The sequence below is a fragment of the Chlamydotis macqueenii genome, chromosome 4 (assembly GCF_036417535.1).
Source record: "Chlamydotis macqueenii isolate bChlMac1 chromosome 4, bChlMac1.mat, whole genome shotgun sequence".
Lineage (NCBI taxonomy): Eukaryota > Metazoa > Chordata > Aves > Otidiformes > Otididae > Chlamydotis > Chlamydotis macqueenii.
This window is the reverse complement of record NC_141559.1, coordinates 70463237-70489496: the sequence shown is the minus strand read 5'-3', so window position 1 is coordinate 70489496 and position 26260 is coordinate 70463237. Positions and strand designations below refer to the sequence as shown.

Here is a 26260-nt window from a genome sequence, read left to right as displayed (position 1 = left end):
GTAATAAAGAGAAAATTTAGACAAATTACTCCCTCTGTAGTACCCAACAACTTACATAGTGGACTATATCTATTGTGAATAGGCTTCCTGCCTCTGAAGTATGATCAAAAGACGTCATTTCTCATTAGAACATCCTGAACTGTCTATTTTTACACTATCCTCAATATCCATCATCACTAAAACTGTGTTTTCCCATAACGCCTATCTAGTTTGTGTCTCAGTGCTATCCTTACCAAGATGCTAAAGCCATAGTGGAAATGCAGTTAAATCCTGTTGACAGCAATAATAAAACATTGAGCATGCCTTGTTCCAGAGAACTTCATTATCACTTACAAATAAACAACAGTAAAGAAAATGTAAGAAAAATGCTACCTGACAGTTTCTTTCTCCCTACAAGTCATTACATTATGCCCTTGACATCAATGCTGACTATCATTCCTGCTTGAGCCAAGCCTAAACATTAAATATAGCTTTCAGCTACACAAGAGATCACTCTAGTTATGGCTGAGATGTTTCAGTTTGCAAAATGACAAAGAATGAATAAATAAATAAATAAATATTGTATCCGTTCAGAAAACAGAACACATGACTTCTCTAAGCCCTGAAAATCCAGCGAAGAAATCTGTCAGTATCCAATAAACTGCAAGAACATATCTAACATTGGCTTTTTTTTTTTTTCTTTTTAGCATTGAAAATGGTGTCAAAGCTCTAAAGCAATGCTGATATGCACCTTGTTTTATGCCCATGAATGTTCTGCAGCAAGTTTGGGGTTTTGTTTTTTTTTTGCAAAGCAGTATCAGCAAACAGAAGCAATTGCACCATAAACATGAGTAACCTCTAAATTATCCATAATTATATTTAATGAAAAGTTCCTTAAAGTCCCTTAGTTACCTTCAAATGACATAGTGTTAATAATAATTAGCTTATCATACTAAGCTGATTTCTCAGCAGCTTCAGTCTCCTGTTCAGATAGTTTCTCTTCTGACAGTACTGTCATCCACGGGGACACAGAGCGGGTGATGGTTTGTTTGGCCAGATTGTAGTGGTTTATGACTGTGTAAAACTTCCCTCGAGCACTGGAGTCTTGTTCAGAGTAGTAGTTTTCCAACCCGGCTGGAATGCACTGATTATTCTGAAAATAAAAAAAAAAATTAAAAAAGTAAAAAAAAAGAATCCATCACTTACTTAGGTAACAGCTACAGTCCCATACACACCAAAAGTAGGTTAGGGTTTGGGGTTTTTTCTTTTCCTTTTAGTCTAAGCCAATATTCACTTTCTGCGAGTCAAGATGCAACATACTGCAATTAACTACAGCATTGTCCTACTGCGTCCAAAAAGTTCTTCCCTGCAATCCTTAAACTACTCGTGCATTTGCCAGGAAGCCCAATCTGGGTTTATATGCGAGAATAATTAACATACAAAAAACACACTTGCCTAAAATTATTTTTAAAAGTACTCACTCTCTAGTTCCATCCATATTTCGCTGGTTTTTTGCTTCCCACCTAGTTCCAACTGTTTGCTCTACAATTACAGCTGTCTGTATCCTACCATTAGATTAGCTTCAGGCACGTTAATATGGTGTTTTCAGTCTGAGGGACAGAAATTAATACAAATATACTGGTGCCAAGGTATGAACAGTTTTATAGCCCAGTAAATAAGACATACAGGGAAAACACCGTGGGTGGGCAAGCTTGTGTGCACACACATACAAAATACTTCACTCTTGGTTGTCAGAAAGATGTAGCCAACAGCAGGCTTTTACAAAGCTATGTTTAGCTCTGAGACTACATTACTTAATTTCCTGGAAGTGTAAGAGCACTACATCATAGAAACTGCTAGATGCTCAGAGCTTTTGGAAGTGAAATATCCAATTTAGAGAGTAGGATCCAAACTTTGCTGTCATCTTAAAAGCCAAACTGAATGTACACATGCAGTGCGTTAGCAGGCATCCTCTAGCCACTGCACTAAAGCCTACGAAGGAAGTAGTTCCACTGAAGGAAAAAATGACTTAGATGTATCCTGTGACCCCCAGGTTTTGCTCCACAAGGTCACGGGTCTCTCTGGAGGTCCTCTGCTCTATCGGCCAGCCCAGGCGGTCTTGCCGGATACCTTGGAGTGCTGGGACAGTCATCTGGGCAACTGAATTGACCCTCTAAAAGAGAAAGCTAGGAGTAGCTGCAGCTTTGAGGAAAAAGAGGCTTAATCACTTCTACTCCGTTTTAAAAAGAAATAGGTTGTTAAGTCATCCTGCTTCTAGCACTGGAAGACTAAAATTTATAATACTACAGCACCTTTAACTGCTACTGTTCTCACAGAACTTGGCAAACACAACTTAATATTGGAAATTCTGGGGTACAAAAACACATGCAAGCAATGTCATGGGTTTTAGGACCAGATGCTATCTCAAATGCATCCACATTTACTTTTGGGTTGACTCTTGTCAAAAAAAAAGAACAAACCACACAAAAAAAGAGAAGTGGCATACGTAAGCAGCAGTAACAGTTTCGAATGGTTTCGATCATAACGCACAAAATGGCTGGGGGGAACATCCAGCAGACAGTCTTGGCTTAACCTAAATTTGTCACGCTAAAAACGTCAGAGTGAAAAAAGCATCAAAAGGTGCTTTTTTAAGCAAGACCTGCCAAAACAACAGGCCTACAGGTAGTCTTATGAACCTGCCTGCTCCCAACGAATGCAAGCTGGTGGCAGATCTGACTGCTGAAAGACAACTTGCTGTCACAAGAGCAACAGCCCTCCCATGGCGTTCACACCTCATCCGTTCTAACCTGCTTGTGTGACACAAGCCTCCTGGGTGTCAGACTCGCAAGAGCGCTCAAAGTTACCACATGCACCCAGGTTCAGTTTATTTGTTGTCTTTTGTTAACGTAGCAGCCAGGGCAAATCCTCCCTCACAGTTCTGTTTGAAGTTGAACTACAAAGCAGATGGGATTTAACCCTGGCTGAGCAGACACTTGTGCATTTTCAGCACTGTTTCAGTCAACACAAGTTTCCCCTCATTCATAATGACTGTACATACCAGCTACAAGACCAGGACCTAGATTTAAAAAAAAATATCCAGGACAACTCTGGAATAGAGCTATTTGATATGCACGCTACATCAACCACACCGTGTTCTGGAAGTATTATCCATGCTTTATCTGTGATAACTGACACTACTTCTGATGTGACTTCTGACGAGTAGGAAGTAAGGTAGACACAGACATCTTTGTAGTGATTATTTCACCCAGTCATGGAATATAGTCACAATTCTAAATATTTAAAATGGGGGAAGGAACACAATCCATTGATCTAATGAAATCTGCCAAGGAAATTCAAGCAAACAATTATTAGTGCTAAAGACAAGCCAAGAAATGCCACAGAATCTTGTGTTGCTTTTAGAAGCAATTTGCTTTGTAACAGGCAAAATGACTCAGTAATGTTATTTTTCAGTCACAAACACACACACCATCTGACAGAAAAGCCTAAAGAAACACACAGCAGAGTTTCTTCTTGACTGCATTTTTGCTCCCAGGATTTCATGCTTCTAGAAAAGACAGGAAAAACTTCCCCTTTTCATAGAATCAGTTAGGGTTGGAAGGGACCTTTAAAGGCCATCTAGTCCTACCCCCCTGCAAGGAGCAGGGTCATCTCCAACCAGATCAGGTTGCTCAGAGCCCTGTTACAAGCTGGCCTTTTACCAGTAGCTCCTTGTGTGCTGCCCAAGGACAGCCCCTTCCCTTAGCTCCTCATCAAGGCAACCCATGCAGCACTCGGAGTGACTTAGTGATCGGAACTGGTCCCAATTCTCATCCTGCCGCTTGCCTGAGACCTTCAGCTTAGGCAGAACACTTCTCTCCATCCTTTCAATTTGTTTCCATGGTTCCCAGGTGAGAGAAGTAAGAAGGAAGGCCAAGAGGAGAAACTGGCATGCTCCACAACAAGTTGCCAGTCTCATTTCTTTCACAACCCTTCTATTTCAGAAGTTAGTTATGGGGTAAGGCCTTTGGTGCCAGAGAAAATCCTGGTTACCAGTCTGTATCTGGCTGTATTAATTTGACTCCTTTTGTTCCTTTGACATAAAGACCCCAATGGTATTCACTTACAAATAGTATCTTCTGTCACATGAACTTTGCTGGGTCAGTAATTCCAAACTTAATTATGGTGGTGTTGTCTTTAATGCATTGAAATTACTTTGTTGTATGGTCCGTGAATCTGACAGAACCGCAGGTGCCTCAGCAACGAAAGCTGAGGGTAACAGATGCAGTATGGAGCACACTGAAGCCCTGGAGAAATTCCTCCAGGATGTAAGTGAGCTCAGATCTTTAAGAAGAACTCCAGTGAGTCTCACTGACAGCCAGTACAGAGTGCTTCACAGGAGTGATCTGCACAACAGCAGTATTAGGGCTTTGTCAGAAAGCTTCAGCAAGCACAAAATTGAGGCTCAAGCAGTTTAACACTGCTATACAAAGGAAAATAATCACCTTTTTAAGCACACCTTCAAGCCCTGGATGCACAGAACAGCAGAAAGGCTGAAAACACTGACACCTTTGGAACTACTCCATGTATGAGAGCATCAAAGCAAAGAGTGAGTCTGACTCACAGCTGCGGTAGCTCAGCCTTCAGGCAGAGATTCCCACAGTACCAAGCTTCCTGAGGCAGGAGACACCTTTGCCCTGAACCAGGAAATCACATCAGCATCCAAAACCTGGGGACACCCAGGCTAGAGAAAGTTGTTAAGTTCACCTGAAGCACGAAGCCACTCCACAGAGACACTGGTCACAAGGTGACAGATTACTTCACAGATGTCGTAGGACATCTGTGCCAAGCAACAAATACAAATTCATGTCTACACTGGCAGTTTCAGGCCTTGTGTCATTTACTAACGTGTTTATCCTGTAAAACTCTTTGTAAAAGAGTTACACAACCAAAGATGCTGTGTCTCCTGGCATTATGGCATCAGGCAGCTACGAGACAGCCTCCACAAAACCCAGCACTGGGAGAGTAACAGTAACGCAGCCCTGTGTGTGTGCTGCACCTTAAGAACAAAGCATGAGCTACAGGACGTTCTGCCCAACCTCTCTTTCAAACACAGGGCCCTGAGGAGAGAAACCCCATTCGGATTCTGTTCATGGTGCAAGTGAAATACAGCTAAGAAACCCTTCTCTCCTTAAATGTTTGCAACCCTAGGAAGAAAAAGCAAAAGAAGCCAGAAGGTTGCAACTCAAAGGAAAGGACAACACGGTATGAAAGGAAGCAGATGCAGCAGACCGTTTACTAGACTTAAAACCTAACTGGCCATTCCTGTCAAGTCAGGATCACATCAAGATAGGCTCAGTAGGAACATACAGTCCCTATTTCAAATTGCTCAAAGTCAAGAGAAAGATGAGAAGAAAAAGGCTCTTGTCTCATGAGACATGAGCACAGCGGGGGCGGGGTTTTTCAGTGGTTGTCTGAGACAATGCAAAAACCAAAAGCAGAACTAAAAGCTGGATCTCCTGACTTACAGCTAAATATTCTAACCACAGTTATCTTTTGCCCTTGAACCAAGGGAAAGCAGTAACCTAAAACTGAATGCTTGGAGTCAAGTTAATGCAGCAGGGCATCACTGATTATAACTTTGAACTAGATTCTTCTGAGATATTTATGTGCCTGAAGTGACAAAATCAGAAGTCCTGAACAGGACTGCCACGGAGTGGCTAAGGCAGCCATTCCTTCTTAAATCCTTTTGAAGATCATGTTAGATCATTTAATTCATTATGTGGCTAAATATTCTTAAAAATTAGAGGGAAGAATGCCATAATCACTGCTACTTTTCTTATCTAATTACAGCCAAGTTTACAACTGAGAAATCAACATTACCTTTCTGACTTTCAGCCCAGGTCACTGGCTGAGGAGCCAACGCTATCATCTTGCACAAAATGAAGTGAGCCCCAGTCTCCCTTTCAGTTAGCACCAGTACTTTTTCCAATAAACGTGTATTCCCATTTTTGGCACCACCTTTGGCCTGTGGCAGTAGGGCTTGGAGGTCACTGTTCTAGAACAAGAAGTTCTTTCTACAAAAATAACTGTAAGGTAATTCTGCTACTCTTAACGAGAACATCACTTTACTGCTTCTTTGACACATATTCCAGAGTACTTATTTTTTTCTCCAGGTTTTATCATTCTCTTCTTTCCTAAGACACATGAATTTGAAGGAACTTGCAACATTAAACCATACGACCCAATAAATGAGAGCTTTGTCCAGATCACTGCAGATGAAGTAGGTTTGAAGGACACTGGTGTGGGCACTTTTGCTGTATTTTCAATGTCTAAAGCATTAGCAAAATAACAACATAATGAAAACTGTGCAACAGTACAGCCTCAATTATAAATTACACAAAAAGAAACACAGCAGGAAGCACACTAACCTATGAAAACAAACACAAATTTCTATGCAGTATCACATGACTTAATCAAGGTTATGCAGAAAATAACACAGAGAATATTACAGACTCCTATTTTTCTAGAATATTTACCTTGAAAACAAATCCTTCTGGACAGGTATGATCATACTTGTAAACCTTGTAGACTACCAGAAATACAACACACGTTAAGAATGCAAGGGCAAAAAGGACCAGCACAGTTACCTGTAAAGAAAGACAAAACATGCTTAGGTTAGTAAAGCACTGCTTATTATATTGCTGTTTGTTACTGCAGGCAGCAGAAGCCAGGTATGAATGCACTTTACAGTAAAATCAAACACAGGATAAAACCAGCTTCTTAATTATTGAGAGAGGACAGGAAAGTAGCACGTAAGGTGCTTCTACCTTGCCCTTCTCGGAGAAGAAAGCGGACAATTTGGGCAGTGGCCCATTGGCTCCGTACTGCAAGGCTTTTTTGGCTGCATTTCTGTCCAGTGCACATACGAGGCCAGAAGGACACGTCGAGATAGCTTGAGTCTGCGGCTTTTTCAGTATTTGGATGATGTAAGTGTAAGTCTAGTTTATGTCAGCGGGTAAGCATGTTTGTTTTCCCTGCACCTGTCCAACACTGGAGTCAGGTGACAGTAAGTTAGCACAGATGTCATCCAGGTAATACAAAGGTGACTCTAGCAGGGCAAGGAGAAAGTCATGTCTGCCCTCTCTTGTTAGGATAAGAGTTTGTTGCACCTGCTGTGAATGTATGGATAGTTACACTGGTAGTCTGCATGCTTGGTTGCTCAATTTATAGGCTGAAACAGTACTCCTCATCACATAGGACTGTACATGAGTAGCTCACTGCCAGATCCATAAGGGAATACACCATGTTCAACACAGGGCTAGCCTTGAGGAGCTCTGTTGTGACTCTTTCCACAGTGCTCAGAGAAGCCATTACAGACTGCATTACATGGCAATGACTTTTCACCATGCCCTTAAGTACTTCTCTGGTCCTGAATTTGGGCTGGAGGAAAATCCGAGACACACCTTCAGTTGAATCTGAAATCAGTGTCAGTATCAAGCCAGCCTTTCCCAGGAATAAACTCTGAGCAGCTGAAGACCAGCAGCCTTTCCGATGAGACGGGAGACAGAGCTACCGCTAGAATTACCTCACCCACTGACAAGGGAAAGCACAAGACTTTGGCCTAGCAATTATCCTGCAAAGCTCCCTAATTCAGACTCATTTTTGTGGAAGGTGTGAGCTGGGCAAGTAACATTCATTACTTGAGGGAGTGTCCCAGATGTGTGTTTTTATTATTTTAAAGTGTCTACTGATAGACAAATGAGTAGCTCAAGGAGATGACAGAGTAAGAGTGGTTAAGCTTTTTTTTTTTTTTTGCAAGTTAGAAAGAAGCCAGCATGTGCTACAGCACAAGAAACAATAAACAAACAAGATTATATGATTAATTTATTAAAACAAAGATTAAGATGATCTAAATTTTAAATGGAGATGAATAAGCCAGCTATATACATCTCCTAGAAAGAGAACTTGGGCACATCAGGGTCAATTATGCAAACAAGAATAAGCTGGTATTTGAAAAAGCAAGACAAAAATTGTAGCTTTGCCTCTTAGTGAAAAAACCCACCACACACTCCCTTTATGATAAACCCCAGAACTAATAGGATTTGCAACACCGCAAACTGCGTGTAGCAATGGGACCAGTACACTGAAGGACTGAGATGAGCTTTCAGCGACTTCTGATGCTGGAGAAGCAAACTTCACCATGGGCAGACAACACTGAGTGCTAAATTTCCTGGCCTGAAGCCAAGGATTTTATACAGATTTTTGACAGAAAGAAAATAAGCAAAAAAAAAAAAATGGAGGGCCAGAGAAGAGGCAGGGAGAACTGCAGATCAGAAAGTAATTTAGAAGAAGAAATGTAGATGTTAACGTAACAATGGCAATCAAAATGAGACATGGAGCAAAGAACCTTTATGGTTAATAGCAACATCTTCAGTTTCTCAGAACAGTCACTGGATTACACACACACAAAAAATCATATTCTTAATCACCCTCCGAAAACCTCACACTGACATCCAATGTTCAAATCAAATTAGTCTTTCCCCAAGTTCATTACCCGTTTGCATACACAAAGGTTAACATGGTTAGAGCACTCTGTCTTGCCAACCTCGTATTTTCTGCTCACATGCCCCATGGGGTCCACGGCCCCGCAGGCAGATGGGGCTGTGGTCCTGCTTTGGGGCCCAGGCATGGTTGGGGCCTCTTGGCCTGGTGGGGTGCGTGGATCCTGAGTATCTGCACATGGGTACAGCATGACACCAGCAGTGTGTGGGACTTAGAGATACCGGCAAGGTGGGACAAGGAGCCTCAAGTGGGAACTGCAAACTTAGGGCAAAAAAGATCATTTTTTTTCTGGAGTCTAGAGTGAGTGCAGAATTTTGGGGGAAGAAGGCCTTCTTCCCCTGCTGAGTTCCAACTGCTCCTGGGCAGCATGGGAAGATGAGGAACCAGAAAGGAGGGAGCACTCCTGACCCAGCCCAGCAGCTCTGTAGCACACACATGGCCCGGTCCAAGTTGCATGTTTTGGGTCATTCACTTCCCACTGACTCAAAAGTGTCTGTTACACCGTTCTTTTTGCTCTGACAGTCACTACTCTTTCCCTTAGAGAAGAAACAGAAAAGAGAGATTAGAAAGTGGGGATAGGAAAAATAAAATCCAGATGTAATTATTGCTGAGGCTCCCCATGCCCTACAAAATATATTCCATACAGCCTTCAAGAAAGGCAGCTCTCTCCAGGAGTACAGGCCTGTGACACGGGACACGGACACCAAGCAGAACAACTGCTATGGTGCAGATCGATTCAGCTCCCATTTGTCTCCTCCACAGACAGGAGTAAACAGTTTAAAATGCTTTGACAAATATTCTCAACTCTCAAAACATTTTAACCACATTCCCTGGCCATCCTACTAACAGGGAATAGTAGAATTACAACATTATTTCCCAATCATAACCACTCTGACATACAGATGAGGCCTCAGGAACATGCTGTAAAGCTAACAAGCTATTTTGTAGTTGAGACCAAATATTAGACAATAGAGAAATATTTGTATTTCTACAATCACCAGAGGATTACTCTCTCCAAGGCTCTGAAACTGTTCTGGAAAGTAATTATGTTTTTTGAAAGAGGTCAAAAGCCCAGTGTTGTGCAGACTGCTGGAGCCTGGCAAGCTGCAGAGGCACAGCCTCAGGGCTGGCTTGCTGAGACATGGAGCATTTACCTGTTTCAGTGACTGGCATGGAGCTGTGAGTTCTCACTGCTCGTAGAAGTCACATCCAGCATGGCTCTTCCGTTGCCATGCAGTAAGCCACTGGGAAGAGCTCCTGGTTCATAATTCTCACTTACTGTATTTCCTAATGTTATTAATTTTGGTATTAACATGTAAATTTTTAGTCTCATTATCTCCAACAATTTGCAATTGCACTCCATTTGCAAATCCCTAATCAAGTAAGCTCTTGTCTCCTTCCTATTAGAAGAGATGCTCTCTTCTTTTACTGTCATTCAGGATACAAGTAAGTAAAGAACAGTTGCACATGCAGACAACACAGACAGAAAGAAATCCACCACTGGATTCCAAGGTGATCGCAATCTAATCTAATCTAATCTGTTAATCTAATACATTTCTCCCTTATAATCTGGAAATCCTTCTCTTCCTTCTAATACCCATTTTCCTTCACTCTCATAATAACCCACCACTGGTGGTCCACAATTGTCAGATCCCCAGGTTCACTTCCGAACCTGAGGTAGTCAGCTTCTCCCCCCTGCCAGTAACACAGCGCAACCCTACCTCCCTGCCTCACCTTCTGAGCCCTCTCCTCCCAGATGCCTTTCAGAAATAAAACCATGGAAAAGAGGTGCGGCGACAAGCTACTCTTTAGACCACAAGCCCTACCAAAGCTGTCAGCTGTCAGCCTTCTTCCACAGCAACTTTGCACACTCACTGTAAACTAAAGGAAAGTTACTCTCTTCTTCCTACCAAGGCACTAGCAGCAACTTGCCTTCTTCCTCTGTTCAAGGTAGGAGAGGATGCAACGCATGCACAAGCACCACTCCCTCTCTTCTGGAAGGAAATCTCGAATCTCATTTCCTTGTGGCAGCCAGCTGCCTGAGTGCAGGACCCCACACTGTGGGAGCAGAAGTCTTTTGAATTACTATGATCATTCACTGCCACCTACATCCTGCAGAACTTCAAGGTGCCTGTCACACCACAGGAGTGATGGGTTTTTGAAATACTTTTTATTAAATAACTACAAGATAGCACAAACAACTGTTTCTTTTAACTAGGAACTCAAAGTGTAGTTTTGTTTTCGTCTTGAGAGAGTGTCCTTTAAAGCTGGTTTTAAGGGGATCTGGTAGCAAAACAGTGAACAGAAAAGATGACAAGGTAGTATATATGTGGCAGGTTTCTGAATACATTCTAAGTGAAGAGCAGAAGAAGGACAACGTCTAGCCAGAAGCCATTACAGTAATTGAAATGAGAGATGACTAATGAATGAACTAAGTGTACCCACAGCAAAACAACCTGTCTTCAGTCTCTAAGCATTTAGTCGAACAAATGGAACTCACCAATCTGACAACTACACTAACATGTAAACAGCTCATGATAAGGCCTTACCATCAAGATCTGCTACATCTTCCCAATCACTCCATCCTACTTTGCTACAGCTGCAAAACACTGCAAGCTGTATTTTCTCTGCCTGGCTACTGCAGTCTCCTCCTTCCTCACTTTGATAACATTGTGCTCCCTTTTTAATCAAGCTGGAATATTACAGCAAAATCAACTGCACCAACTGTGCCTGCTTCTCTTCAAACCCTCTCCTGGCTCCTCCTGAAGAAATTACAAGCCATGTTTCAAGGCATGCACAAGTCTGCCCCTTTTTCTCCTTTCAGCTCTCTCTCCTTCCATTTTGCCTGTATCCCACTGTCCCACTAAAGTCCGGGTGGCATCTGTTTTTCCTCTGCCTTCACCTCCACCTTTCTCGTCCTCCTCTTGCCTGAAATTCTTTTATTAACCTACTCTTACTGTGCTGGTTTGCACCGCCTTCCTTCATGCTTTTCCTTCCATCACGCATCTTCAGCATACAAACCCAGCTAGGAGCACTCCTGTTATTACGAGAAGTGGAACTAAAGTGGAACTAACAAGACATGAAATAATTTTCACTGCTCAATCACTGGCACTTGGTCACATCTCGTCTCTGCTCTACGTCTATGCATTATCTATTTCAACTGCAGCCTCTTGGGATCACAACTTTCATTTCTGATTTGTCTGCAAAGTGCTAGGCACAGACTTGGTGCTAGCACCGAAGAAAAACAGTGAAGACATACATTTATACAGCACCTTTCATATGAAGTGATTTACAACCAACTTAGGCTTTGCTCACCAGTGAAATGCAAAGCCCTCTGGGATGAAATACAGCAACTCCACACAACCATTTAGGACAGGAAATTAAGATTACTGCTACCCAATTTAAACTACAAGAAAATTTTAGGCAGGCAGACTGTAATTACAATAGATTGTATCTGGCTGCATCCCACAGACTAAAATTCGTAAAACATCACGTTGACTTCCCTGCAAATGGCCGTGACCTCCATTTCACCTCTCTCCACTAAAATCCTGCATCTCCAGCTGCACATTGCCCTCTACCAGCACGTTAGAGAACACTGAAATCAGCTCTACACTTCCTCTAACATTCCTGCTTTTCCAAAATAATATTCTTGTTTGCGATTACCTGGCCCTGTCCCTAGAAGTTTACATGAAAAGCTGCGTCTGAAACAATGCACTTAAGGAATAAGAACTACTCATTTTGAAGTAAATGGCAACATGAAAGAAAAAAAAGGAACATTCACATCTATACATGCAACATTTGACTCATATTCATTTACAGAGCAATACAAATTACACAGAACAATTTGGAAAAATTTCCAGTACTTGCTATGGGCATATACATACACATACAAGATAACTGGTGACTCAAAAGACAACCAGATGCCTCATTTCAGAAGAGTATTTCTAACACCACATGTCATGTTTAGCTATATGACTGGTATTTATTAAAGTCAACTTCTTCACCAGAAGAGTCCCATCAAACCTTTGTGCTCAAAGAGGAAGATAGTCTTGGGGTAGACTGTACAGAAAAAGCAGAAGAAATCAGGAGACTATTCTTCTCAAACAGACAACAAAGAGGAAAAGAGAACTAGCCTGGAGGCTTACCTGGAGATGACTGGGAGTAGCAGCAAGAAAGGCAGATAGATTCATGAAGGACATTAACTGAAAAGAAGCTAGAGACCCAGTGCTGATTAACAGCAGCAGTGCAAAACAACAGAACCAGCCCTCAAGGGAGCTGATTAACGAAACGCAGGGGAGACACTGTTAGACAAAAACAGGTTAACAAGGCAGCAGCCTTGAGGTCTAGCACCTTGGCTTAACACAACTGTTCGCAACAGTGTTCCCATCATCTTCCATCACATGGCACCATGTATTAGTTTCTTACCTACAGAGACCTGAGGGAGCAGTTCAAGAAACACTGTGGCCCTGAGATAAGAACCTTGTTACCTCCCATAAAACCCAGAAGATATTACTGAGGCCAGGAGAAAGGCTGGAAAGGGTTAATACAGAAGAGGAAAGGCTATCTAAGTGTTACACCTGGAGAAACCGAAACCATTTTCTGTGCCACCAGTGTCTCGATTTTGCTCCAAGAAAAGGATTTCTAACGGATACAATAGCAGAGGACACCTGAGATGAGCAGGAGAGCTCTTTTTAGGTATCCTCTTTACTCTAAATCTTCCAGTTTTGACTGTAAAAAGAAATTCATTTTAGCCAAAAATTTTAGCAGGATTGTAAATGTCATATCAGGGAATTATCAAACATTTAAAAGAAATGGAAAAAATGACAGTTGCCATGAAGTGCCTTTACTTACATCAATTGTTTTAAAATAGCAGTTACACCAAAAGAAGAATCTCCTTTATTTTTCTTGCTTGAAGTAATAAAGGAAAAATTCAAAGCCTGCCAAACGCTTGTACGTGTGAGCTGCTTTGATCCTGTGAGTAGTTCTACTGAAGAAAACAGAACTACTCATGGCAGTAAGTAACTGCCACTCTTTCCACACTAAGTGACAGACACAGAATATACTCAAGGAAGTGCTATCCTGAACAGGAATCTGCTGACATCTCGTGCACCTAACAGATTTCTTAAGTGGGAGCAAAGAGTTACTCAACATACAGAGTAATTACACAGAAACTAAGAGAGAAGCATTTTTTTTGTCTCTGATTATTTTTGCAGCAGTAATAATCATTGGTATTACTAAGAACAGTTAAAGTCTTGAGGCAGGAAAATGTTTTAAAGGATGCCACTTTAAGATCAATCAAAAATGGGAATATTTAAATACATGTTGCACACATTTTTTCAGTCTTAAAATGACCAGGTAAAACTGCAAGAACTGATTTTGAAAGGATACCCCAATTCCTCTTCCATAACCTCATGCAGACACTTCAACAACTGCTTGCTACTTGATAGTACATGGCTTGCACCATATGGTCTTACCACAGAAATAAGCTTCAGGCTTTGGCTCTGCAGTTAGATGTATGTAGAGACGTCAAGGATAAAGTCTGAAATTTTAATTGCCTCTGAATAGAACCAAATGGTTTAAGGCATACCACAGCTTGGATTTTACTTAAGGGCTTGAAATTTTGGGGGAAACTTAAGTGTTTGCTTTCAAAATACTTCTGAATGTTCTTTATTCAGGCTTCCCCAAAGACAGGAAAAAAAATCTCATGCTTTGATAAAACAAACATTTTTTTTTAAATGTGTGTTTGTGCACAACAGCCAATTGTAGCCCAATTCAATGGAAGCCAGAATAGACATCCCAATACAAAATCCAACTGGAGCTTGTAAAAATGTTGCTCTGTCAACGGAGGAGGCAAAAGTTTGGCCTTAGGTAGCTGATGATGCATCAATTTCCTCCTGCAATAGGTTCCTCCTATTCAAAGGATTCATAAGACTCCTTTGACATTTACAGCCATGTTGTGCTATTCTGTACAGCGGACAATTACAGGAGAGAAAAATCTGCCTCATTCAAAGTTGCTTTCCAGATGTGAAGGACCAACTCTCCACATCCTACACTGTTCAAAGAACAAAAGCAAGATTTCTATTTCTTAATGAAAAATAATCTTCAGTGAAAAATCATGCCTTCCTTGCTGTGGTTAGTGCCAAAAAAATACATTAGGAATCAAGGAGCCTTCACATTCCTCTGACAGCTTCTGATTTTAATTCAGAATGTGGCTTCATACAGGAAAATTATACTTGCAGTTTTCTTTGTAAACATTCTCAGCTCTGTTGTAATAACTGTGGTAATGTGGATTGAATGCAGAAAATACATTTTATAATTTCTTACCCACCCAGCTGCTAAAACACCAAATGATCTACATGACATATGCACATGTTGGAGTTGCTTCATTTGTTATAATGTGTAATTTCTCAAGAAGAACAGCTTCAGATGATCTGCACTGCTGAATTCCAAAAATGCAATCTGCTTTGTCCTTATTTAAGAAGTACATCTTAGAATACACTTGTGAATTATTTGTAAATATGACTGACTGACTTTTATTTTTAGTACAACATTTGGGCAATGTCTTGTGGCAAGCTTATGCATCGGTGATGTACAATATTAAAGTCATTAAAATGGCATCTGAAGCTTTTTTCATGAACACAAACCAAAGTCAATATCCCACCAGTTAAATAATGCATTTCATAATTATAGCAAATATTTAATTTTCAAACAAATATCCTTTTGCTCTCTCAGAATCAACAGCAGCAGTTAACGTGATGGTTCACAATTAATAAGGACTCAGGAGAAAACCTCAAACAATTGGTACTTTTCATCTACATATTTATGACATTTCATCAATTATTCATGTAATATTTACTACTGGGAGTGGTGAATATGACAATCATCCTGGCTGGAGAACCAGTCTGTTCTCTTTAAAATGTTGCAAGCAGCATAATTCAATTCTAAAACTATTATATAGAGATTAAGGGACATTTTTAGGACCTGAACATTCCATGAAACTATTGTCTTCAATTAACTGAACCACAATTTTCCTAACTGATCAACCCCCACACTCTTCTTTAGAAACTTAAGACTTACAGCCACAGTGTGAATCACCCTGCAATTCCCGAGAGATACCAAATCTTACTGAAGCCTCTCTGATGCAGCAGTTACCTAGCAGCAAAACCTAGCAACCCTGTAGTATGAGATTAATCCCAGAGTGATCATCATAAAGTAACATCTAAAAGAAATTTTATTTAAGTATGCCATCCAAAGGTATATAAAAATGTAATGCAAAAATGCTCAGCTTCTAACCGTTCAGCTATACAAATTAGAAAAGACTACCCAACAGCACAACAAGCTACTTATTTGTTGTTCAGCGAGGTCTCATTTGCTCAGCTCTTCCAACAAAGACAGGAAGAACTCAGATTACAAAGAGATGCACAAAACATTTAGATGCGACTGAGAATTCAAAACTCTTCCTTATTTACAACTTTATGTTCATTGATGAAATCCCTTAGTCCCTACAGCTAGTGGATAAGCACAGAATTCCTCAGGTATAGGTTCCGCCCAATTGCTTGGAACTGAAGCCCTAGAAGGATACCCAAACCACTTTATCCCCTTTCTCTTCGACAACATAGCAAGCATTTTCACATCACCTTAGTGTGACCAGGACATGCACAGAAGACAGCCAAACATAAGTCCTCCTTGTTCTGAGCTGTCCATCTGCATCTTACTCAACAATACAGTGTGCACAACCCTCACCTCAGAGGAAGGGGATTACTCTCAAGGACTAGTACTATGGTGCCAGGAGGAGAAAGAGAGAACATTAGCCAGAATGTAGCATTTTCCCTGAGGGATGGGATGTCCTTGCTCCAAATGAGGAAATGGAAAAACTGGAACTAGATTTCTTACCTCCTTAGTAAATTCCTATTAGTTATCTGAGGTGGTTCCCCACACAGCTTACAGGAACCTACATGCTTCACTGTATGGCTGAAGACCTGCACTTAAAACATCTGTCCTGACAACAGTCTGCAAAGCGCCTTTGCCAATGTAGCCTAAAGCATCTAACACCTCCGTGAGCCTTCACTTTGTTTGTTTAGCATGCTGATTGCACAGAGAGCTGTACTGACACTTCTGAAGGTAAGTTTGGGCCTGGGCAGCTTTCAGAAGCACTGGTGAGGCACACCTCCTGTGTTACAGTCTTCAAATTACAGAACCAGAATCTTTAGGTGTGCCCTAAAACTCTGATCATGCAAACAGAGGTTAGAAGTGTACAATATAAAAAGAATCTACAATATAAAAAGAATCCACATCTTTACTGAAACTCTGTATTTTTCCCTCATACTAAACATCAAGCTTTCCAAACGTATTTGTACTTGTGTACTGAACAGTGTGGTTGACTGCTGTTTAAAAATGCCTTGGCATCCTGGGGTAAGATGCCAAATTAACAGCACTGAAGAGCTGTAGTCTTCCTTTGTTAAGGGAATAGGTAGGAAAGCATGAGCTTGAATGCCAACTTTCCTGCTTTGCTTTTAATTAAAAGAAAAGAAAGAGCAAGAAAACCGATCCTCCAGTAAGAAGAGGGAAAGGTAATTCAACCCCTGCACCAGTTAAGCTCTCAGTTTTCCTCTGGGACTACTAAGGGAGTAACAGGGGTGTGGACACTAAAGAGTAAATCTGAGTCAGATTCTTGCTGAACTGCCATCTGCCAGTAACAGCCATCACTGAGCTGTAAGTTACAATTGGACCAGGGAAACTGATAGCAAAGAGCTCTGGTATACATCCCTGAGCTGCCAAGTCATACATTTGACTATTAAAAAAAGCCATAATGGACTATGACAGTGCTTTTAAGAGAATGGCTTGGCCACAGTGAAAAATAATAAGACAAAGAGAAAATAAATATTATTGTGGTTCTTGTCCTTCAACACGAACAGGAACGTGCCATGACAGCTACCTGCGTGGCTACCACGCTCTGAAACCCACATGCTGACAGAAGCCCCTTCTGAATTCACCTGCCAGTGACGGATTACAAGCAATAATGCTGCAAGATTTGCTTCTGCTTCTAATTGCTAAATACTGACCTATTACAACACTGAATTTATTTTTCTCATGTCCAGCTATACTCACAACAGCCACTCTGTTAGTTACGGCCAGTTTTGACTACAATCAGCAATTGATTTTAAGCACTTCTGTGAGCACAACTGAGTCATTAACATCTTCAGATAGCACTACTTACCTTAAATCTTTCTGAAACCCCTTCAGTGATGCTGATTGTGAATTCAGCTATTTTAGGAGTACGGAACTTTCCCTTCTTGCGATCAGGTTCATATTCTGTTTTCGTTTTGACCACAACCTTTTAAAAAAAAAGAAAAATCAAAAAGCTGTCAGGTGAAACTAGCCACAGGAATCTTATTCATTAACTATTCTTTTACCTGCATACAAGCACATCTAGCACAATATGTATTTTTTTTCCCCCCACTTTGTGTAACTCTTCTTTGAAAGCTGTAAGTTGTTAGTTATTTTTCCTGTCATAGCAATTATCAACAAAATTATCTCTCAAAGTGGTTTTGATGGACCTACAGAAAGACTTGTTATGTAACATTTTCACAAACGTCCAGTTTTTTCACCTGTGGTGGTATTGTGCTGCTACACTGGGCAAGAATCTGCTTAGTTCAAATCCAAATCACAAAGTTTCCCATTTTGTATAGTTTGAAAACAGCCACCTCCATTTGCTGCAGGAGATCCAATTAATGGGCCTTCAAACTGGAGAGCAAAAGGATGAGACAATTATCGAAGACCGCCCATAGAAATCTAGCAGATGACAGTGCTGCCAGTACCAGGATTGATAGCAGGATTTTGAGTTTAAAAGAAGTGAAATGGCCCATCTAGTTGCTATTCACTATGTGCCAGACTGTAGCTCTGTAGCTCTTGGCACTCTTATTTTTAACTTTCGCATTATCAACTGCAAGCAGCAAGATGCACACAAACCCTTGTGTTAATGAGAGTTCTTGAAACATCCAAGGCTCTTTAACATCAGTCTATTCCTTGCTATGAGCTATTGCCCCAAGCTACAAAATTTAGCACCTTACCTGTATTCCTAAAATATTCATTACGTCAGCTGTATCTCTAGTGCTCTCCTAGCATTCTAATTGTACAAAATTTTCACATACCTAACCTATTTGCCTCATTTTTGTCTTCTACAGTTTTTCAGAATCTTTTTTTAATTATCACTCTCAAGGTAGGGTGCAGTTTATTGCACAGATGGTGCTACTAAGATTTGCTCAATTTTCTCTGTTGTTCCAAAGAATCTAGACCTTTTAGATTATTAGAAACAGATTCTCTCTTTAGAGCGGCCCGTGGTATCAACAGCAACTACATTATTTGGAAATTAAGATTGTGACACTTGCAGGTAGGCAGCTACTGAAATTACAGCTTTGGGTTCCCCTCTCCTCACTTCTCTGAAATGCTATCTGGAATGTGTAACTGACCTAGACTCAGTACCACAAAGCTTATTAGACACTTTTACAGCATTATACATATAGGTGCAGGACATAGGTAGTTTCTAAACCTATGTCAGCTATAATTAATAAGTTAGCAATTATAACTATATAACTTCAAAATTGCCCAGCAGCATCATGGAAGTAAACTGTCTGAAGGTTTTTGGAATGGTTTTTAACATTTTACTTCCCTTCCTCCCCCTTCATGTTGCATAATCTCAAATCACATTCAGCTGACACTGAATGTACAGTTCTATCTGCTTGATTATGTAATGTCTTCTTTTGTTTAACATACCTAAATATGAACTTAAATCAGTTCATCCCTTTAATTTAGAAGCTGTCAGAATCATCAAATCCTTTCCACTGTAGTCACTATTGTTCAAGAAGTTGTCTCACTGCCATACTGGAGCCTTGTAAGTGAACAATAAGCATAGATATATGAAGTATGTACTGTTCATTACACAAGTGTCTTTGTTCTTCAGAATTTGATCTGTGTGTCAGTCTTGACTTAATACTGTTTCTTTTTTTCCACATCAGTTGCTCTACTATTGCCTTTGAGTCTGCAGCAACCAGTAAAGACACACTGACATGACTAACGAGACAGTTACAGAAGGAAACCAGTAGGACCAACCAATACATGTTTTTATTTTTCCCCTCTGTGTTTGCAAAAGGAAAGGGAAGAAGAGCTAATACACAAATAGACAGTGGAAAGAGTAGAACAGCCAATCAAATATTCCTTTATTTAAGCTTCTAGCTTAATTGTACACTTGCTTTCAAAGCAAACGTCATGAAGGTGGGAGGAGTTCTGCCCCATTCTAGTAGGGGCAATCAGCCTGGCACAGAACCTCCTGGATTCACTACAAATGCTCCGCTCACGTTAAACCTACTACCATACAGGTCCCTAGTTCAGACTTCTGCTTAGCAGTGCAGTAATGTAAAAAATTCCTTTGGACATTGGTCCCCCATAATCGGTTATATCCAGTCACCAGTTGGCAGGTGTATGAGACGCAGTAAGACTTAACTTGTTTTAAAGCCTTAGGGTGCAATTTTGTCCTCAGTTACAAGATTTACACCCACGTAACCAAGGGCAGAAAATGGACCCTCAGACTCTCTAACAGCTGTTATGGCTTATTGCATTTACGCTTGCCAACTGGTCACCACACACAACAATGATGTTGATAGCAATTAAAATGGAGGTCACAAATTTATTTGTATTGTCTACAAGCAGCACTCTACCAAGGCAAATTTCACAAACTATAATTTTTTACCCCAGAACAAGATTACATTATTTTTTTTGAGATACAAGGAACATATAGCTATCAGTTTATCTAGAAGCAGAATTGAGCTCATGGAAGACACAATGACAAAAATAAAAATCAGCAGGAACACATTAGTGACCATTTCCTAGTTAAATTTTGTATTTTTCAAAGACTACAAAGCTTTTCTGACAGATGCGTATGTGAGAAGTGTGCAAGTAAGCACCCTACTAAAACAGGATACTGAAAAACAGAATACTGACATATCTGAAAAAGTATCCTACTACTGTATGCCTTACGTGCAGTAACACTTACTGAATTCTTTATTGTGAGGACAATAAACATATTTACAGGCTATCACATTATCTTCCTAAATCCTCAAGATGAAATCCTTAGTAACCAAGCCATGTAATAAAGAATGTAGGATGCACATTTCCCTCCAATCTGTGAACAGCAGATTGCACTGCCCCCTTCCCACTACGGAGCACGTGAATCACCTAATTGGAGGGGTCTGAACCAATTAAGTTGCCAAGAAGAAAACTCAGTGGCCTGTTCTCATCTCGTTATTTCAGCTTGTGGGGCTAGCATTAATTTCTGACTGAGGCACAACGGGAACATGGAAGTTCTTTCTCTCTGCGGCCAGCCTGCCCATGTACATCTTGCACAGACATAGAGCAGTGCTTTATCCCCCCGTTAGGGGGATATTTTCTGGACAGAGAAAATTAATGTCCTTCACAGAGAATACACAGCACCTTCCAGATACAAAAATGAAAGATACAGAATAGGAAGTGCTATGACAATACAGCACAGAGAAGCTTGCATTTGTATGTGTATTTCATACAGCAGCACTGAAACCTACATATGCCTACTGATAACATTTCCCACTGCTTTTTCATGCAAATCACTACCACTGGATTTTCATTAGCTTAACTGTTAGGTTTTTTTTTTCCTCAGTGGGAACGAGCATGCCTTAAAACACCTCGTATTCCTGGACATTTCTAAGCCGCTTGTTACACGTAACCTATTCTTTTGTTGTTTGCCTGAGATTTGGGTGTGATTCTCCGGGGTGGAAACGAAAGCCTACCGTACCTTATCAGGAGGTGGGAACTGGAGCTGATTGACATCCAGGGGTGTGATCAGGGGGATGGTGTCAAATCCATCCTCCAAAAGCGGCTGCTTTGTGCTCTTCTCGCTGAAATTATTCCCCAGTTTCACCATTCTTCCAGGATACAGGGATTTTCTGCTGGCACACACAGGCACACACGCACAGAAATGCAAAATGTCAGGAACTCGGCATGCACCAGACCTTTCCCTAGCCCTTGGGAAACCCGAAATATCTTACTGGAAAAAAAAAATAAATTGTGCGTTGGTCTGTGACTCGGTTACGCTTTGGCGTTTCGGGAAGTAAAAACGATGGCTAGCGCTTTTATTGTCAAAGTCAAAAACCAAAACCACCAAAAACCCAAATGCACCCCAAAATCCCCAGCACGTTACCCCGATGACTCCCCGCACGGCCCCAGTGCGGCATCGCCCCGCAGCCCGCGGGATGGGGAGGGCTCCGGTGCCGGCCCCCGCCCCGGCCCCACCGCCGCATCTCCCCGCCCGCCCAGCCCGGCACCCCCCGCCGCCGGGCACCCCGCGCCCCTCTCCCGCCGCGCCCCGCCATGGCGCTGCCCGGCCTCCCCTCACAGGGGCAACGGCCACCAACGGCCACCAACCGCTCACCGCCGCGGCTGCGGGCGCTTCCGCAAGGGAGGGCGAGGCTTGAGGCAGCGGCCCCGCCACTCACCGCCGCGGCTCCCGACCCTTCCTCGGGGGTCGGCCAGGCGTCGTTCCGCCGCGGCCCGCGCAGCAATGGCGGTGCGGGGGGCGAGGCGGCGGCTCTGCCTCCGCGGGGTGACTCTGGGCGGCCGCAGCGCCGGGGCCGTGACGCAGCCGCCGCCTGGCTGAGGGCAGCTCTGGAGCAGCAGCACAAAGGGGCCCCGCGGGGATGAGGCGGGCGGCTCCCCCCAGCCGGCTACTGGCGCAGCGGCAGCAGGTGGAGGAGGCGGTGGCGGGGGGACGGGACGCGCCGCCCTCCGCGCCCCTCCCCTGGCAGAGCCGTACGGTACCGTGCGGTGCGGGAAGCGGCGGCTGCCCGTGCCCTACGCTAACGGCTCCCGGGGCGGGCCACCGCCCTGCCCCTCACGGCGGACCCTTGTCCCTGAGGTGGGGGCCTCCCGGCGGGGTCACCCTCGGTACCTCAGGCGGGGAAACTGCGCTAAATCAGGCGGAGGAGAGGGGGCCGCGGCCTCGCCTTCCCCGCCGGCGCGGCTGGGCGAGGCGGGGGTTTGTCAGCGGTCGGTTAGCTTCGTCCTTAGTGCCTCTCCTTCCTTCCCTCGGTCGTTCCTGCGGGGAAAGGCCGAGCCTGCTTCTCAGGACGGTGAGACCGAGTTTCCTGACTGCAAAGGGGCGTGGGGGCAGCGTAGGGGGGTGGAAATGCGAATATTGGGACCGGCGCTCGCGTCACTTCAAGGTAAATGCGTATTGCAGAGCTTTGCAGCCCGAGCGAGAGAGGACATCTTACGATCTCGTCTGTCTTGGGAAGAAAAAAAAAAGAAAAAGTGATTCATATTCACTGTGCTGTTTCCTATAACCTAAGGCAACCAGCCTGCTCGTTTTGTCGTCTTGCAGGTGCATTGCTTTCCAGCGTGTGGAGGGAGAACCACTGTAGGCGATGCAACAAGTGCCTTGGATGGTGGCAGCTCCTGAGAGGGAAGAGGCAGGGCCGGGTGCTCAGCCTAGAGCCAGTTTCACGCTTCAGAACCAACCAGCTGCTGCTCACACATGATAGCATGAGCAGCCCCTCTTTTCCCTTCCGTGCTTTGAGCAAGCACAAATTATAGGCAAAATACTGGAAAGTATTAAAAATCAGATTGCAGTCAGGAACTTGAAAGTGACTGCAGTTCTTATTTCAAATCTTACGCTCAGAGCGTCACTGTATGAGTTTACCATTCGGACAAGATTTTTCTTGGTACCCCATGGGGCAGGGAGTAAAGGTTTGCTTATGCTTGGGATTAGCTGTCAGGCCACAGAAATATTTAATGGTGCTGATCCAAATGTGAACTGCAGATAAAGTCAAACCGTGCTGATGACAGCTTCTCTAATCCTAGGAACTGATATGTTACAGACATGGCTTTCCTGCTCTGCATTTAAAAGCACCGGGCACTGGTGGCTGAATTTGGGCTATTTCTAGAATGGGCAAGGTCATAATGTGTGTAGATAGAGAATACTGGAGATATTTCAGCAGTGAGCCCTTCCACCTACAAGTCAGAATTTCATGTCTTTAATGGGAATTCAGGCTTTTCTGTGCAGAGCATAGCAAAACTAAGGAGTTTTGGTGGTTTGGTTTTTTTTATTTTTTTTACAAATCTAAAAAAAAAACCCTCATATTTTTGTTACTATTAATTTTAATCTAAGAATTTTATTTTGTCTGAAAATGATGTTAGCCATCTACATCCTTTTTTGGCTCTCATGCAAGCTTTTCCATGGGTGTTAAAGAGTGCAAATGAAATGTGAGTTCAATTACAGTCACTGGAGAGAGTCCTGTTGACTTCACTGGAGTAATGATTTCACTCCACATAGGAGAATCTCAGCAAATCTGGTGCAGTTAATTTAAAAAAAAATGTACTCAAGACTTTAACATCCTATTGCTATATAAATAAATCTCAGTCTCACAGTTTAAAATGATAATACGATTTTGTTGTTGTTGTTTTCTTAAAGAAAGATGCTCTGGTTCCTGTAATCTCTTTTACTTTTTTTTTCTCTTTGGCAAATAATTGATTTTTTTTTTCTCCTTTCTTTCTCAGGTGGCACAGAACAATGGATTTTCCTTCACTGGCTTTTTTTTTTTTTTTTTTTTTTGTCATAAGCATCATTGATAATGCTAGTGTTGTCAGCACAGTTCTGGGAAGCACAACTTAGTTAGCTAAACTGCTGGCTGGATAACTACCCTTGCAGTAGCCAAATAAACATACTGGAAGGGGAGAATGATCAGTGGGCTAATTCTTATTTTAAAAACATTCTCAATGGAATAACTTACTACAAATATAGAACAGAATACTCCCAAACCAACACAAAACATTTCAAGGTAGAAATTGATTGTTGTGCCTCTCAATTACTAAGCAAGCAGTTCTGATTTTGTTGCTGTTACAGAAGATCATACCAAATAGAGAAGAAGAGGACTCTGAAATATTGAATTTATTTCTGAGCACTATAAGGGCAGCAGTATTTATATAGCCCTCGATGCCTTATTTTTGCAGCCCTACATGTTCAGAGCATCTTGACCCATGTGTCTGGCAGATATGGCTGGCATTCTGTCATTACCTCTCAATACATACTGATTTCTTATGTGGTTTGTTCCAGTTGTCCAATCCAAAATGCATTCCATCTCTCTTTTTCCGAGGTCAGTGGTCCGTAATGCAAGAGGCCCAGATTTCCTTCCTGGCTGTGGCATAAAGCAAGTCATGTCTGTGACTATGGATCATCTTGTCTATCTATCTCATTTATTTCTCCCATCAGTGTTCTCTTCTTAGTAAATAAAGTGTAAAATAAGCTTGTCTTACTTGAGTAACATTTCATAAATCATACTTTGATGTGTTAAGCAGAAAAAATATGTTACTCATTTTATATAGAAAATTGCACCTGTAAGTGGAAATGAAGGTGTTTCTCAAAAAGCAAGCAGCACTTTAATTATTTAATTTTGGCAATACCCTTGTCTTACAAGCAACTGTTCTTGAACAGAACAGATGAATAACCCACGGATGGGTGAGTGTAATCCATTCATTTGTGTGTGAAGCCACAGTCATTCAGAAGCCAAATGACATCAAAAGTCCAAATGACGATCAGCAGTATGTTTGACAGTATACTATAGGGAGCCAAAATAACACAGCAAATGGTTTAACGAATTGACTGACTAGGTCCTTTCATCTCCAGCTTCTGTGATTTTATAGTTGAGCCCTTCTGTTGGCTGAAGATCGTCAAAAGCAATTGTGTATTAAGTATGTGCCCAAGGAAGTATCAGTATCAGATTAAGATGAATGGATGTAAATTCGCCAGTTGACTGATGAGACTTTTTTTTTTTTCAGTTATTTGATCATGTTCTTGGCGTACTCTGTTTCAGTGTTCCTTGTAGAGAAAAAGAGAATTCTGGAAAGCCTATTTAAGTGTAAGTTAATCTTCTCTTTGGCACTGTGCATTTCTTTAATGGTAATCTTCCTTGTATGAATCTATGTTAACTAGGCATAGTCTTACCAGTTCTCTGGTTTTACAGAAAAATGCTTACACAGCATTTTGTTAAGCAACTAGATATTGCACTGTTGTTACTCGGTACTACTACTTGGCTTAGCATTTTTCATTTCAAGTGCATTTCACCCCATATCTCATGATGTAACAGAAAAAAAGATATGTATTTGTGTATATGCATATACATACACACACACGAATATCTGTGATTAATAAGTGTGTTTATTTGCCAGGTGTGTGAAATGAGCAGCTAAGAGGATTTCATTTCTGATATCAAATAACCAACTACAGTTTTCTACTGATGGTTTTAGAAGAAAGAATGAGGTAACTTACTAAGAACACTGGCATGCTTCCTAGTCAGAAGCTGCTACCTTAAGGATGCAAAAAGGTGTATATTAATGTAAAGAGTATTTGAAAAGAAATGTGTCTTCAAAACTAGCACACCTCTTTCCTCCTGGGCTCCTGCTATAGGTCATTTTGCTATGGTTATTCAGGGGGTAGTAAATTTTGGGAAAGGACTGTCCTCCTCTGTACCTTCTACAGAGTAACTCAGCAAGTTCCAGGTGCTTCACAAATAATGCATATCCTTACTGAGGCACGTAAGTGTCATGGCCAGCAATCTTTATCTAATGCTAGTGATCTCTAAGGAAACACGACAGCTCCTCCTGGGTGTTGACTGGTACGTAGGCAACAGAAAAAGCA

The 26260-nt window shown here is 41.9% G+C and overlaps 1 protein-coding gene across 4 annotated transcripts; it reads right to left on the bottom strand.

Annotated features, from left to right (window-relative positions):
• Positions 1-763: 763 nt before the first annotated feature.
• On the bottom strand, positions 764-22674 carry NSG1 (neuronal vesicle trafficking associated 1). 4 transcript variants are annotated; one of them, XM_086747828.1, is made up of 5 exons: positions 22065-22657; positions 21365-21518; positions 17759-17875; positions 6516-6626; positions 764-1132 (listed from the first exon to the last, which is right to left on the bottom strand). In XM_086747828.1, the coding sequence occupies exons 2-5, from the start codon at positions 21491-21493 to the stop codon at positions 932-934; spliced, it is 558 nt and encodes a 185-aa protein (XP_086603954.1). In that variant the 5' UTR covers positions 21494-21518; positions 22065-22657; the 3' UTR covers positions 764-931. The 4 variants fall into 4 exon arrangements, with proteins under 4 accessions (XP_086603954.1, XP_086603953.1, XP_086603952.1 ...); XM_086747827.1 differs by having other exon boundaries at positions 21365-21515; positions 22001-22655; XM_086747826.1 differs by having other exon boundaries at positions 21365-21515; positions 22065-22652.
• Between the last annotated feature and the right edge of the window lie 3586 nt (positions 22675-26260).

Coding starts and splice junctions, on each gene's coding strand:
- NSG1 (XM_086747828.1), bottom strand. CDS start 21,493: ATGGTGAAACTGGGGAATAATTTCAGCGAGAAGAGCACAAAGCAGCCG. Junction 17,876..21,364: donor AGTTCCCACCTCCTGATAAG/GTACGGTAGGCT, acceptor TTTTTTTAAAAG/GTTGTGGTCAAAACGAAAAC. Junction 6,627..17,758: donor GGGTTTCAGAAAGATTTAAG/GTAAGTAGTGCT, acceptor CTTTCTTTACAG/GTAACTGTGCTGGTCCTTTT.